Source organism: Harpia harpyja, chromosome 10 (genome assembly GCF_026419915.1).
Source record: "Harpia harpyja isolate bHarHar1 chromosome 10, bHarHar1 primary haplotype, whole genome shotgun sequence".
Taxonomy (NCBI): domain Eukaryota; kingdom Metazoa; phylum Chordata; class Aves; order Accipitriformes; family Accipitridae; genus Harpia; species Harpia harpyja.
Genome location: NC_068949.1, coordinates 21,750,874 through 21,766,643, shown reverse-complemented (window position 1 = coordinate 21,766,643; position 15,770 = coordinate 21,750,874). Strand labels below are relative to the sequence as shown.

Genomic DNA, 15,770 nt, shown 5'->3' with positions numbered 1-15,770 from the left:
CCGACTGGAGGCAGGTGGGCCCCGAGAGGAAGACTCGCAGCTTCTCGGGAAAGGCAGTAGCCCTGGGCGCGGGCCCTCCTCTAAGTACTGCCGGGCGCCGCACTTCAGCCTCCAGTCCCCATGTGGAGGAGAACGTCTATTTACTTAAGCTCTCCGAAGGAGGAATGCTCCTTGGGTGCGGCTGCCACAGGCCCGCCGAGGAGCCGGTACCTGCGACGCCCTCTGCCCCCCCCGGGCGGCGCTGGGCTCCCCTGACCCTCTCTGTCCCTCCCCAGCTCCGCTCGCCCTGAAGAGCGGCACCCGAAGGCGGCGGCGGCCGCTCCCTCCGCCGCGCCTCACCAGGCTTCGCCCTCCCTCCCCGCGGGCGCGGGGCGCGGCCGTTACCGCCCTCCCCTGCCGGGCGGCCCCGCCCTCCCGCAGGACCCCTCTCCGCCGCCGGGGCTGCCCGTCCGAGCGCCTGCCGGACCGCCCTGCCCCCGCCCGGCTCCTCGCCGGGGGACGCGGTGTCTCCCGCCGCCCCCCCCCACCCCCCCGACTCTGGGCCGCGGGCGGCGGCGCCTCCGGCCGGCCGGGCGGCGGCGCGGTGCGGCGGGCGGAGTAGGCGGCGGGCCGGTCGGCCCCGGCTCGTTGGGGTCCTGCGCGGCGGCGGCGGGCGGGCGGATCGGTGTCTCCTTCACTTCGCCCTCCAGTGCCAGCGGCTGCAGCAGCGCGGCCTCCTCACGGTGAGACCCGCCCGCGCCCCCGGCACCGCTCCGCCCGGCCCCGCCGCCCTCCCGCGCTAGCCAGGTGCCGGCTCGGGCTGCCGCTGGCCCCGCGGGGGCAGGGGAAGCGGGCGGGGCTCACCCGTGCGCGAGTGGGCGGAGGGGGGCTGCGCGGGGCTGGGGGCCGCGCGGGGGCGGCGGCGGCGCCGGCGCCTTCCCCTGTGCTCCGGCTAACGGCGGGCGGGCGGGTTCTCGGCACACGTTGCCTCCTTTCGCTCCCGCCGCCGCCGCGCCCTCCTCGGCGTGCGGGCCCGGGGCGGGCCGCGCCGCGGTTACATAAAGGGCGGTGGGGAGGGAGGGGGTCAGGCCGGGATGCCCAAGATGGCCGCGTGGAGGAGTTCACCTTGCAGCGGCAGCGGGCGCCGCTCGCCCTGGCGGCGGCGGGCCTGGGAGCGGGGGAAGGAGCTGGCGCGGGGCGCCGCCGCCCGGGCCCTTCCCTGGAAGGGTGTGCCGCCTCCCCACGCGTCTCGGCCTGGCTTTTCTCATCCCCGTTTTCCCTTTCGGTGCCCTTCTCTTCTGGCAGGCTCTGCTTTACCCCGCTTTCGGTTTCTGAACACCGAGTTCACTTTCGGATGTGTAATTTTCTTTCCCTTCTCCGTAGAGTCTCTAAGTTGGTCTAGCTATGGCTACTAGACTAGTGTGCCCACCTCCAAGATGCAAGTAGGGGGAGAGTTGAAGCAAGGGTAGTGAGGTGGTTTGTTGGTTTTTTTTTTCTTTTTTTTTTTTTTTTTAAGCTTTAGTAGCTGTGTAAGTCTAAAGGTCAGTGGCATGTCCAATATATATTAACCAAACATTTTTTTGAATAATACCAATTTCTCTGTTGCTATTTACACTACTGGAATACAATTTCAGTGTAGCTACTGCCATTTTTTTTAAATTGCATGAGTACTTAGGGTTTTTTTATTATAGCCTGATCTAGCCTCTATTCTGAGATCTTAAAAATTGTTAGAAATCTCTATAGAACTCCTTGGCATTCCTTTAATTGCAGGGTGTGAGAGAGTTTTGAAATATCACCTCGAAGGAAAACTGTGATGTAATAATTCTGATAACATTAATACATTTTCTGTTCTTAGGATGAGGGTTTTTTTTTTCCTTTTACAGAAGAAGAAAGCATGTTTGTGGCTCTTGAGTAACAGATTAATTAAACTTCTGTTTTTAGGGTGGCATGAAACAAAAATCAGGGTGGAGCTCCCACTTGATTCAAGTAGATTCCATGTTTTTTGAAATGAGGAATAAGATTATCTGATAGTTGCTTTCACAACAAACCTCTTCTTGTTAAATGGTACTTATATTTTAGTCACTTCTAATTATTAGTTTTTAAGTGAAAGATACTTCAAAATAAGGTTGAAGAAAATTACTTCTGATTATAAGAATTTGCAAATTTAGGTAACTTGCCAATATTGGAGGACACAGCAATGATTTTTTTTTTTTTTGGGCCCTATTTTCATTTAATGAGCATTCTGATGGTGGCACTGGCTTATCAGGTATTTAGTATACCCCAAATTAACTCTTGCTTTCCCCTTTTGTCCTCCTCTATCCCGGTTAGTATAGGATTAGAACAGCAGTGTGACAGTTGTACACTGTTTTAACTTTTTATCACAAAACTTGCATCTGTAGGCTGGAATGTCTGACAAATACTCATTGGTTTCCTTGCAGTGGGAAGGATGCTTAGTTAGGCCAGATAAAATGTCAACATCCTTTTTACTGTAGTAGTCCTTTGAATTTAGACACAGATACCAGTTTGTTAACTTCTCAGGACATTACTGTCCTGAGTAGCTTAGCATAAATCTGTTGTCTGTATTGGTTGTCTAGTCAGATTTGGAAACATTGAAAACAAAAGTAAAAAGCTCATTTATTTATACTGTAAAAGCATGTCTGTGCTAAAGGCTAGTATAAAACTTTAAAACTAGAAATAGTTATTCTGAAGATGCTAGTTAGAAGTGAGACCTATTCATTAAAGGAAAAATACACAGCTAAACCTTCTCTAAATTATTTCAAACTGCTAATTAATTGTACAGTTGCTGTACAGCAGAAATTTAGAGGGGAAAGCAGTTTCCCACACTTTCTTGTAATTTGGTCTACCACCTGCTGCTTTTTATTTAATAAATAATAGGAACCATTTAATGTCTTGTCACCAGGATTAGTATCTGTTCTGCTATATATTTGTTTTTTTCCTCAAGACTGACTTATTACGGACTTGACTTGGGCTAAGCCTTTTTAAGCTTCAAGTGCACTAAGTAATTTTCAGAGTGGGGTTTTTTTTGTTTTTTGTTTTTAAGGGACAGATTACTTTAACTCTGTGGAAAAACAGACTTTATGTTCTTGAGCAAGCGATGGCTGTCTTGCTCTAGTGACCTGGTTCTAGAGTTTAGAACTCCTTACTAAAGTTTTTTAAAAATTTTTTTTTTTAGTTAAACTATGAATGTAAATGTTTTTGCTCAGAGGAGGTTGCAGTTATCCTCTTGTAGTTTAGGGAGGGTGGAGTAAGGTACTCTGGAAAACTGCATTAGAAATTGTAGAAGGATAAGAAACAGTCTTGTGCCTTGCCATTGCTTGCTAAAATAGTTTTGGTTTTTTTTTTTTAATAGTTGCAGTTCATACAGTTAGGCTGTATATGGCAGGTGTAATTAGGGTAGGTGTTTTCGTTTGTTTTTTTTTTGTATGTGGATGCTATTCTGAAACAACAGTCTGTTTAGTGAAATGGTGCCCTAAAGGAAATTATTTTGAATTGGGTGTTCTAGGAAAGTTTTCCCTTTATGTAGATAAGGCCATGAAAAGATGGAAATAAACTTTTTTGAGAGGGGGTAAAAAAAAAAAGCTTGCCTTGATCCTGTGTTACTGAATACACTTAGAATCTTGCGGAGATCTGCAGAAGATAAGCAATTCTATAGCCAGGTGTTGAAAATTTATATATTGGTTAAAAGTACTATATAAAAATGAAAGTAATCTTTTCTGCTTTCAGTTGAAAGTTAACATGTGAGAGTACTGCCCTTGTTGGTTTTGAGGTCCTGAAGATATTTTTCTATTTACTTAAACAAAAAAACCCATCCAAAAAAGCACCCATGCAAGAGCAAGATAAACAGTCGATTATGTTAATCTGACTTTCTCTGCAGAACAAATGTGACCAATCAGTTTGAAAAGATAAGAGAAGATTTTTGTTTGCTTTTGTTAACCTTTTTGTGGTGCTTATCTAGGTAGTTTCATTGTTGTTCCCCAACCCCCTCTCACAGCATGGGGGGAGTCATTAACTCTTTGAAATATACTGTGCTTTCTGTATTTTAAAACTTTAAAATACAGTGCCTCTGCAATAGTGGCCTTTTGCTGTTGAAATCATGGGAAAACAGACACTGAAGGAAGGTCCAGACAGAGTATCTTCACACAGAGGAGAAACATACAGGCCTGTGTGAGACCTTAGGCTGATATCTGTCCATCGGGCCAGGGAGGCTGGGTCATAGCTAGTCTTGAATGACAGGTTCATTAACAGTGAGATTGCCAGAGGCTCCCCATCTGAGAAAGGGACTTTTAAAGAGAGCTTTTCTCACTGACCCAGCACTCCTACTACTTGTTTGTTTTAAACTGGCAAGACAACCACCAAACTTAAACTCTTGTATGTTGCGGGGGGGGACGGGGACGGGGGGGGGGGGACGACGACGACACGGGATGGACTTAATCAGATTTCTTGTTAGTTAATGGCTTAGACATTCCTTTTAAAATTGTATGTCTACCATTTAAAATATGGGGCAAATGGTGTTGCAAAACAGATACGCACTCTATTACATTTTGAAAATAAAACCTTGTAGGTCCTTTCAGGTAATTTTCATAAGCAACTGTCAAATTTGACTGTGGAACTTCAGGAAATAACTCTCTGCATTATAGTTTGTCAAATTTCCAGTTTCCTGGTTTTTGGTGGTAACTGCCAACTCTGGAAATGTGAGCTATTACTTGATTTCTGGTAATTAAATATGTATGGAGAAATTACTTGAAAAAATTGGGAACTGGGTGGTCTTGTAATTCTTCTCTACAAGCAGATTACCTAACCTGAGAAAACATTCAGTGTTCACAGTGACCATCACTGAAAATCTGTAGGTGTTTCACAGAATACTGTAATTGTTTGAGCCATCTGTCTATTAACTGCCTTCATATATGAATCTACCTTAAAGAGTATCTTTGTAGCATTTTTTTGTGTGTGCGCAGTGGTAAAAGGTTCACTATTAATTAGCCTGTTACCTTTCAGTTCCAATGGCGATTCCTCCATCATATGTAGACCTTGGCAAATCTGCCAGAGATATCTTCAATAAAGGATATGGTAAGAATAGTACCTTTTATAAAACATGGTGTTTGTGGTGCAGCAATGAATTGCCTTTCTAAGCCTGCATGTAAAATTGAGTGCTCAAATGCCTTGTGTTTTGGGGGAGGGGGAAGGTGTGTTGTTTTTATATCATTACTGTCAACTAACAGATAATTGGAGGCTTTTTTGAGCTGTTTTGATGTGAAGTCTGTTAAATACTACTGCTTTAGCCAGATAAATGTCAGAGGTGTACAAGTATGCAAGCATCAAGTGTAATTTAACTTGGCAGTATACCTTGTTCACCAGTCTGTCTGTGCCACAATATTTGTTGATGTAGAAAGGGATGTATACCACAGCAACATTATAGCCTTTTTTGGATTAGAAAGAGGAATAGCTATTGGGATGAAGAATCCTTCAATTTAAAAATGCTTTAATACCAAGCAGTTGCATAGTTAAATTCTGCTTTATTACAGTGCTGTTTCTTTCTGGTTTTTGGGAGTGCGTGTGGGGGCTTTTTTACCAAGACTGTCACTCAGCTCTAACGGTAACAATGTGAATTGACACTCCCATAAAACCTACTTATATTACACTTCCAATGGCTGTGTATTTCCCAGTGACTTCACTTTTACAGTTTTTTACTTTGAGATACTTCTTCTTGGTGCTGAGACGCAAATATTATTCATTGGGATAGCTCTTCGAGTGGCATTGACTACAAAGCTGATGCCATCTCGGGAACAGAAAAGAATGCATTTTTTCTGTCACTAAATTTACTCTTGAAGTCATCGTTTGGTCGTTAAATGTACACTGTACAACTGAGAGGCTACTCCCCACCTTCTGTGTGGTGATGATAGAACAGAACTCCTGGCTTATTCTGAAGTGGCCTCCTCTACCCACTGTGACATCTAAAATTTGAGTGTTACTGAAGTCAGCCTATGGTTGTTTTTTTATATGTATATACGTGGCATGCTGCTGAGACTGCTTGGAAAACCAGCTTCTTGGAAAATGTGCATGGTCTTAGTTAAAGCCTACTGGTGTAACTTTGACTTCTGTTTGTTAAGGTTTTGGGTTGGTGAAACTGGATGTGAAAACAAAATCTGCAAGCGGAGTGGTGAGTTTAAATACCTTTTATTCATTATATTTTTTTTTTCTGGGCATGTTCTGATCTTTAATTAGAAAGGACACCTTCCAGATGCTCTTAAGTAGTTTATAGGTTATATGAATGATAAACTTTTGGTGTAAAATAATTTCAGAAGCCCCTAAAGATCTGACTTTAGTCTGAATGTAACAGGGGTATCGCACTGCTTAGTAATCTTCATAAAATAAAAAGGTTTATTAGTTGTCCCTCATGTTATGTCTGAAGGTGAACGAATAGCTGACACATTTTTGAAGTATTTTAATATATCAATCATGGGACACAGATACTATTTGTATTTGGTGGAAATTTCTGGCATCTTGATGCTTGTTTGAAGCAGTTGACATTGGATTAGCACATTGAATCTTTGGCTCCTCTTTAAAGGTATTAAAGTGTTGCAGTAATGTTCCATGCAAGATGTCTCGGTTATGCAAGCAGTGCCTCCTGTAACTTCTATCTATTTCTAGAGTAAACTTTGCAAGATATAAAGGTAGTTTGTTTTTTTTTTGTTTTCCCCATAACTGGAAGCTTTTACAGTGTAGCTGGCTGTTAGAAACAAGGTGCCTGGGTTATATGCTGTGTTTTTTCTAGAAGTCTGTATCCCAACTGAAGCGTAGTTTGCAAGAGCCCTATTGTAGATATAGTTGTTCTTATTTTAGCTTGTTTCTTTTGAGGACTACCAGTAATACTGGTAAAACTCTGAAAAATCCAAGCCCTCATGTGAATCCTCTATCAGTTATAAGCCATCCTTCCCAGGAGGAAAAAGTGCTGGCATATATGTAATGTAGATGTTTTAAAGCAGAGATAAGAGATAATGTAATAATTTGCTGCTCCTGAAGCTATTACTACAATGGTTGCCATCACAAAGCAAGAAGTTAAAGCTGAAGGTTTTTGGACTTCAAGTTGTGTAGTCCCTGTCACTTGCCAAGAAATAGACCTTACTAGAATTATGCAACCGTGTGGATGGTTTAGTGGTTCACTAACATAATACAAGTAAATGTCTTGGCCATGGTTAGATTTGATCAGCCACCATTAAAGAACAGTCTCGTGCCCTTGCGATGTGCAGTAGGTCTTGGGCTGTGAGAATATGAATGCTTAAGGACTTGTGATTTTCAAATCAGTGTTTCCTTCTGGGGGAGGTGAGTGTGAGGAGTTGATCTGAAAATAATACTGAGCATGGAGGAAGTCAGAGATCAAAATTCTGATTTATATGTTTTTAAGAGTTGAAATAACAAACTTTTAAATCATAAGGGCAATAATATTTCAGTGAAAAGAGCTCCTTAACATATATTTGCAAACAAGACTTCCACTTCTACTAGGTATTGCCTTTAATTTCTGAATAGTGGTACACAGAAATTATTCATTGTTCTTTGTGAGAATCCAAATAGTGAGAGACATGGACTACTTAGTTTAATAAGGAGGTGTGAGTGATATTGCAACTTTTAAATACTTTTAAGAATTCCGAGTAAGACTCTACCAGAAGCATAAAATCAGACTGTCGCCTTAGCTCACAATTCCAACATGAATGTTCTTCCTGTGTGTCATTAAACCAAAGTGTCAGGGGAATTTTATATATGTCAGTAAAAACACAGGTGCCTATGGCTTGTGTGAAAGGCTGGTGCATTCATTAGATTGAGAACTCTCTTAAAAAGCAACAAAAAACCCCAAACCAAACAAAAAACTGAACTGTCACCCACCCCCAGTTTGAAAAATGATGACATTCTATGACATTTTACAGTTGTACATAATTTATCTTTGGAGATGGTTGACTGGAAAGATGAAAATACATGTGATCCTTCAAGAATTTTACTGGAATTGTGCTATGTACCTTATAGTGTGCTTGGCTCTTGGTTTGATTTTTAATTTGCTCATTAGGAGTATCAGATTCAAACTTATATTTCAAGAACTTGTTTCTGCTTTTAAGGAGAATACTTACGGTAACTACTGTCTTGCTTCTGAGTTATGATGCAAACCTGTACGTTTTGTAATAGTGGCAGAAACATTGCAGTTGAGATGGGGAGTGGGCATAGATCGTCTAGTTCTTGTCCATGTCGTGTCCCCTTCTCCCACAAGTTGTCTAATGTTGTTGAACTAGTTGCATAGAATAACAAGATCCTAGTGTTTGCTGAATAAAAGTATTTTATTCAAAAGTGCTCTTTTGGCACTGTTTAATGCTTTCAGGATCACATGTATCTTCTGTATAACATGGACACTGTCCTTTTTAGGAATTCACAACATCTGGTTCGTCGAACACAGACACTGGAAAAGTGAATGGGAGCTTGGAGACCAAATACAAGTGGGCTGAGTATGGGCTGACTTTCACAGAAAAATGGAACACAGATAACACTCTGGGAACAGAAATTGCAATTGAAGATCAGGTAATAGATTGGGAGAGTATGTATTTGTTTTATTTAAGTAGCAGGACTGAATTTATAGGTTTATCTTATCTTCTTCCCCTTCAATTAGATTGCCAAAGGCTTGAAGTTGACATTTGATACAACTTTCTCACCAAATACAGGGTAAGAATTGTTAACCTTTTTACCTTGTTTAGGGCAGTGACAACACCCATGGTCAGTAAATGTTTATCTGGTCTGTTGTATTGACAGAGATGTTTGTATGGTTTGCTATTGATCCAAATTAGCAAATCTCAATGCTAAAGGCTTCTGCTCTTTAGCATCATATCTTATTCTACAGGGTTAGTACTGGGCATTTCACAACGGCCCACTTTGCTTGTTTTCTGGGATAGAAATACTTGGAAGAATGCGGGAGGCATGGAAATGTCTCTGCATTCATCACAGAATGCCTGTTTGCAGTAGCCCTGTGCTCTTGTAATGGGCTGGCTGTGCTTTGGCCCAGTCTAGAGGATGCATGTAGGTGGCATTTAGATACATTGTGTAGAGTCATATGGCTCGAATTTGGCAGTTCATTGAGGGAGATCAAGCCTTGTCTTAAGATAACTGTTTCTCTGTTTCAGAAAGAAAAGTGGTAAAATTAAGTCAGCTTATAAACGTGAATGCCTAAACCTAGGTTGTGATGTTGACTTTGATTTTGCTGGGCCTGCAATCCATGGTTCAGCTGTCTTTGGTTATGAAGGCTGGCTTGCTGGTTATCAGATGACTTTTGATAGTGCCAAATCCAAATTGACAAGAAATAACTTCTCTGTGGGTTACAAGACTGGAGACTTCCAACTGCACACTAATGTGTAAGTACCGAAAATTGTGTCCAGATTTACAGCAGCAGGCTTTCTCTACCTTTCCTTCTAGTCAGAATACAAATGCTTGAAATACCAAGAGGTGGTTGCAAGGCCATTAAGTGAAGTGCATTTTTCAATAGGAAACTCTAAATAAATGATAAATGATAAATGTTACTTTGTATCTCTTTTCCAAAACAGTAAATACTGGTGGCTTGTTAGCACTTACAGCGTAATATATGCTACAGCTTCCTAAATACTGAAGTACATGCAAATTGGAAGTGCAATAGTTCAGTTATGCAGAGCTGATCATAATGCTTTTTCCAGCTTTCCCATTACACTGAATTGTATCTGACTATAATTTAAGGGCAGTAGATTGTTAGAGGTAGTAATTAGTGTTGCACTGTTTAAGTAGGCCAGTAGTAGTTTCTGGAGCAAGACTAGAGCTTTGCTTTTGGACTTTTTGAGTAGGTTCATCTTCTTGCCTCTCTGGGATGAAGAGCACATGAAACACTTACAGTGTAACTGAACAAATGTAAGACATCTTGTTTATGAATTTTCTTAACACTTGCTGCCTTCAGATCTTAAGTGTTCTTCAGAGCAAGCTGATCAAAAACTACTGAAGAACATAGTGTTTTCAATCCAAGTTAATAAAAATTGGCATTGTTCTAGTGCGTTTAGTTAGGAAATTACTTATTTGATTTTTGAGGTAGAAGTTTGTTCCTTTTCGAGGGGGAGGGTGGTGATTGTGTCTGGCTGGGTTTGTAGAAGTTGAGGTGTATGGGAGGAAGCTACAAAACACTATGGTCTGGGCTGTAAGAATTGTGTTTCAGTTTACTAGTGTCAAACAATGTGACAGATTTTTAAAAAGGTCATCTAATTCTTTAGAAATATCATATGTATTCAATAATCCTAGAATTCGGAATGCCTGTTTCCTAACTATTAACATTTATCTGTTAGTTTTGTAAGGATGTGATCTGGGATTACATTCAAGTACTTCGTTCAACATTAGTGTGAGAATTAGCTGTAGCATGCTGAAATACCCCCCCCCCGAATTATTGCAGTTTAATTTTGCCCTGAAGCCTTTGTTCTTCTCCCCTTCTCCTGTCGAAAAATGTGAAACAACTCAAACTTCTGGAATTCTCATTTCTATAAAAATTTGAAGTAGTTTAAAAAAAAAAAAAAGTTGGGATTATGTAAATATAGGAAACTAACTTTTTTCTTAATTTGTGTAGCAATGATGGTTCAGAATTTGGTGGGTCAATTTACCAGAAAGTGAGTGACAATCTTGAAACTGCTGTAAACCTGGCTTGGACAGCAGGTAGCAACAGCACTCGCTTTGGCATTGCGGCTAAATACAAGTTGGATTCCACTGCTTCTATCTCTGTAAGTATGGCTCTAACCAAAAGGGTGATGCTAAGCACAGTGTATTTTCAGTTTCTGCGAATCTGTGTGTTATTAGTACAAAAGAAGGTAATAAGTCAGGAAGTCTTGTAGGAATTACTCTTACAATCCAGGCAGTTAAAATTAAACCAGCATTTAAATTTTGTAATGTTGCATACAGCAACTGCATACAGTCCATTTTAGAATCTGACTGTCAAATGTTGTATTGACAAAAAAAAAAAGGAAAAAAAAAAGAAAAAAAATTGAATAAAACCCTTCATGTCTAGTTCCATAAGTTTACAAAAATTTTTTTTTTAAAACCAATTTTTGGGGAGGTCTCTCACGTTCTTATGGTAAGAACTCTGGCAGTATGCAGAAAAGTTTTCTGTATGTTATAAAGTTAGAATTGAACCTGGATTGTTGGAATCATCCTATAGAGGAAGTGATGCAAAGTGAGATAAATAATTTTGCACATATTGTTTATGATGATACTGTGAAATGTTTGCTGCTTGACTGACTGGACCTGCAAGATACTAATTCTTTTGTAATAATATGAACATGGAGGATTCTTCTGAAGTGGCTTGTTTTGGGAGACTGTGGTGGTAAATCGCTATGGCTTTCTGAAGAGGGAGCAGTGGGGAAGTTCACCTGCCAAACTACATTCCAGTAACAGTTCTCCCTGCCCTTACATTCTATCTGCTTTTAAATATGTTACTACTTCAGCTGTAAGTTGGGGGGCTAGAGCATAGCTGGGAAGAGAGAATCCAGTAAGCACAGAGTTATTGAAGGAACAAGTAAAATTTGGTTAAGTTGATAATGGCAGAGTTGCCATAGTTACTCTAGTTTCTGGATGGTGACAAAGAACTAATCAGTTACAACATTTCAATTGCTTTTGTCTTGGGTTTTTTTTCAGGCAAAAGTGAACAATTCTAGTCTAGTTGGAGTGGGTTACACCCAGACCCTGAGGCCAGGTAAGGGTTCTCACATGAATTATGTCACATACGTATCTTCTATGCATCACAAAGAAAATGTTTGAGATCTATGCATTTATATCCATATATAGAACTATTTCCCTTCAGAATAATTTTGTCTTGAAGCCAAAGTAGGTGTTTTACAGTAGCTTATGTTGAACATTAAACCTTTATCTAAACAAGACAAATTCCACTGTATCTAATGGTGCCTCGTATTCCTCACTGATTTGTGTAGGATTGGACTGCATTGTGTTTGATAGCTTAGCTTTAGGCTGTGCAAAGCAGTCTTTTTTTTTTTTTTTTTTTTAGCATTGCTTTCTTGAGTCATATCTGACCTGAATGATAGCAGGTCTTGCAATAATGATTAATCATCAAAAGGATGCACTTCCTGCTCTTCATATTTGGTAAAAAAACCTCTAGAATTTATCTTGTTCTGCTTAAATATGAAAATACCTGTTAATGCTGTATTATCTTTGGTTAGTTCCTTCTTTGAAAACAAAAAATCATAGCTTCATTCCATCCCTTCCTTGGTACAAGTGTCTGTCTTTCTGTGCATAACTTTCCTCCTTCTTTGCACACCTTAGTGTAGAAAAGGAGAGCTCTTGTGTACTTACCAATTAGAGACTTTGTATATCTACTGTATAACATGGTATTTACAAAAAGCATCTAGCTTGATTCATATGACTACCTTTCAATAGATTTCATGGGTAAATAGATTTTTCTGTAGAAATCTTTAGAGGAAAGTAATGAAATAGAAAAAGAGCTGCAACTGGGACTTGTAATGACAGAGGTTGAGTTGCATGAAAGCTACTTTGATTCTATGTTGTAAACATGCTGTTTAAAAATCTTACAGGTGTGAAGCTGACACTGTCTGCCCTGATAGATGGAAAGAGCATCAATGCTGGTGGCCATAAACTTGGTCTTGGCCTGGAATTGGAGGCTTAAAAAGGCGAAGAAACTGTTGCAGAGAAGGGATGTCAGAAGAATTTGGCCTTAAAATGTATTTCCAATGTGACCAGCAGGCTTTTTTTTCCCAAGAAGGATGACCTAGAACAAGAGCTGTATTTGAAGTATTTAGACAGTTACTTGTTAGCTGGTTTCTAGTTAAATTGGTTACCCATCTAGTTAAAATTCTGCATTAGTGCAGTCACTTAAACATTATTTAAATGTATTTAACTGTTTAATGCGCTACCCACAAATAATGAAATAGACATTTATGAAAACTGTACAATTGTGTGCATGTTTGTTTTTATGTTCCTTTTAACATTCGATATTGCCATTGAATGAAAAATGGATCAGTGGATGTTTTGAAATGAGGTCAACAATTTTGTTAAATCACCTGAAGTAGAAATACATTTGGTATCCCAAGACAAATTATGAATAAAACAAGTACACACGCATACTTGTGCCTCAGATATTTTAAGAGTTAAGATACGAGGGTAGTGCTCAGTTAAGTTTTAATTTTTAACTTAATAATCCAAGAAGTAGTGCTCTATACCTTTGTGCAATTAAGGACCCCCACCCACGACAACACTGAATATAGATGGTTTTCATTGAACAGTTGGATTCCTCAAGCAAGTTGAATGTGCTTTTCTGTCAGGTAAGATTTGTCATGACACAACGGTTTAATTCCCCCTGTGTTCCACGGGCAAGATTTAATGCATTACTAGTTGGCCTCTTGATGCAAAGAGTGCAGACTTATGTACTTGGCACACTGAGATGTTTAAGAACTGGTCCTTGATGCTTTTGCCCAAGGGGTGAAAAACCTCACCGCAAACACACCTTTTGCTTATACTTGTATGAAGTGAGATGTATCTCTGCAACTGAATGTAACAGTGTAATGGTGTAACAGCCTGCTTATCCCAACTGCTGTTGAGAGGTTTCTGCTTAAAATGACTGAAATAAAGGCTTAATTTTAAATGGAGATAGAGGAAAATGCATCCGATTTTGCTTTGCCTTTGACTAATAAATCTTGGCAGGTATCCATTTTAAGTCCAGAAACATGCAGAGTAATGGAAAAACTCATGTGTGTTTTTCCAGGGTAGAATTAAGAGAGAATAGAAATATGAGGGATGTTTGGTCTGTGAACATAACATCCCTTAAAGTCAAACATAACTAGCTGTGAACGCTTTTAATGTGGAATTTATTAAATACATGTAGTTACAGTGCTTACGTTTAAGAATGGGGATTTACTGAGTTCAGAGGAATGTCTCGAGCCTACTTCTTACAGTCTCTCATAGCTGAGAAGGGTGTCTTGATATTTAGTCTTGCAGTCTGTAGTTCACAGCAGCTCCCTTTATAGGGCGGGTGGCCAGCTTATGATCAGGAAGCTTTATCTCTGGTTTGCAAGCTGTGTTCAGTTCGTGCTGGATTAGAGTTAACCCCCATAAAAGTCCTAGTGATTTGCTAGAGGTCTTGTTCCATCCTGTATTGTTGCCCTCATACTCAAATTCTCGAGTTAAGTACTCTGTTGTAAACTGCCTCTGTTTAGGTTTTAGCTGTGGAGTAGCTGAGCCACCTTCTTTGCAGAAGATAGAGCAGGGCTTAAGCTTCCAGCTTAGGCTCTTGTGCAGTCTTGCCAGTGTATTTGACTAGTTCTGTTACATGACAAAGAGAAGGTTTGGCAGCATTTGTGCTTTGGAGTACCTTTACTGCTGCTGTCACTAAATGCCCTTTTCTGAGGAGCACTTCCACCACTTAGTGATGGAAGAAGCATGTAAGGTGCAATTTGTTGCTCTCTTTTTGCATGTTAACATTTGTAAACTATTTTTAATTTGAAGTGTTTTTATGTGCCAGACCACTTAAAGCTAGAGACTGTGTGGCCAGGCTTTTGAATTTTAGTATGGGTTCTTTTTAGTATAACCATCTTTGGTGCCTCACAGAGTGTGTCCAGGCTGCTGCTTCGGGGGGGGGGGGGGGGGGGGAAGAAAAAAAAAAAATTTCTGTGTGCCTGTATCCATTGTCCAGCTGTAGCACCTGGGCAAATAAAGGAGACTGTCTTTTGCTTATGAATGACGCTTTGTTTGCATCCTTAAACCACTATGGCTGCAACATTGATGTTTCTCAGTTTTTGGAAGCTTTTGATAGGGCTGTCATTGTCTGACACTTTTTTTTGGTGGTGTTTTGTGTGTTTGGTTTGTGTGGTGTGTGTGGGGGGTTTGGTTTGTGTTGTGTGGTGGTTTTGGTTTTTTTGTTTGTTGGTTTTTGTGTTGTTTTTTGTTTGGTTGTTTGTTTTGTTTTTTTTTTTTTAAGAAACAGCTACTCTAACCTTTTTCCTCACTACCTGCTCAACTCTAGCTGTTTTTCCTGAGGTCACAAAATGGGCAAGTGAAATTAAAAGCAGATATTGCAGTTTCTCTTCAACTCTTTGTACAAATTAATAATGGAAAGCTTGAATCTCTTCATTTTACTCATTTCATGTGCATCACTTTACTAGTCCTCAGCCTTTAAACCTTAAGTAGTTTGATTTGTTATAATGCTGATAGGCAACTAGAGAAATAAAAGGGCTCTGCAGTAGTTAAGACAACTGTGAAAATGTGAGTTTCCCTAAAATATTGTCATAAATCACTACTTTGAGCATGATAAGGAAGTTCAGTGTCTATCTCTTGACATCTCTCAAGCGAGGCTTAATAAAAATGGCTTTCAAACTTTCTTTTCAAGTGTGTTACAGAAGCTGGTGGTGTAATTGGAGCTTTGTGGTAAGGAATGTTGATAGTTTAAATAGCTCCATTTTGTTAGAACATGTAAAAAGCCTTAATGATAACTTTAAGTACTAGCCAGCCTTTCCTCAGGTTTCATTCTGAATAAAATAAAAACACTTGAGATAACCAATGACCTGAGCATGGCTGTGCATCCTCTTTGTGTGACCTGTAGCATTGCGTTCCTGCCTGGTACAGCTGGAGTAGGGGTTGTCTGTGTGCATATTGCAAGGAGACTTAATCACACTTTCATAAATAAAAATCCTTTCACATGAGATTATGATGCCCTGGATTTTGCAGGTTACTGACTCCAATGTTTATGTCCTTGCTGTGCTGTAGAAATTCTC

At 40.4% G+C, this 15,770-nt stretch overlaps 1 protein-coding gene across 1 annotated transcript; it reads left to right on the top strand.

Moving 5' to 3' along the window:
• The first annotated feature begins 627 nt into the window (after positions 1–627).
• On the top strand, positions 628–13,649 carry VDAC2 (voltage dependent anion channel 2). Its single transcript, XM_052799096.1, has 9 exons — positions 628–786; positions 4,996–5,067; positions 6,108–6,157; positions 8,407–8,559; positions 8,648–8,700; positions 9,156–9,383; positions 10,607–10,757; positions 11,668–11,725; positions 12,579–13,649. Exons 2-9 carry the CDS (start codon positions 5,001–5,003, stop codon positions 12,668–12,670), a joined length of 852 nt encoding a protein of 283 aa, XP_052655056.1. The 5' UTR covers positions 628–786; positions 4,996–5,000; the 3' UTR covers positions 12,671–13,649.
• The last annotated feature ends 2,121 nt before the right edge of the window (positions 13,650–15,770 follow it).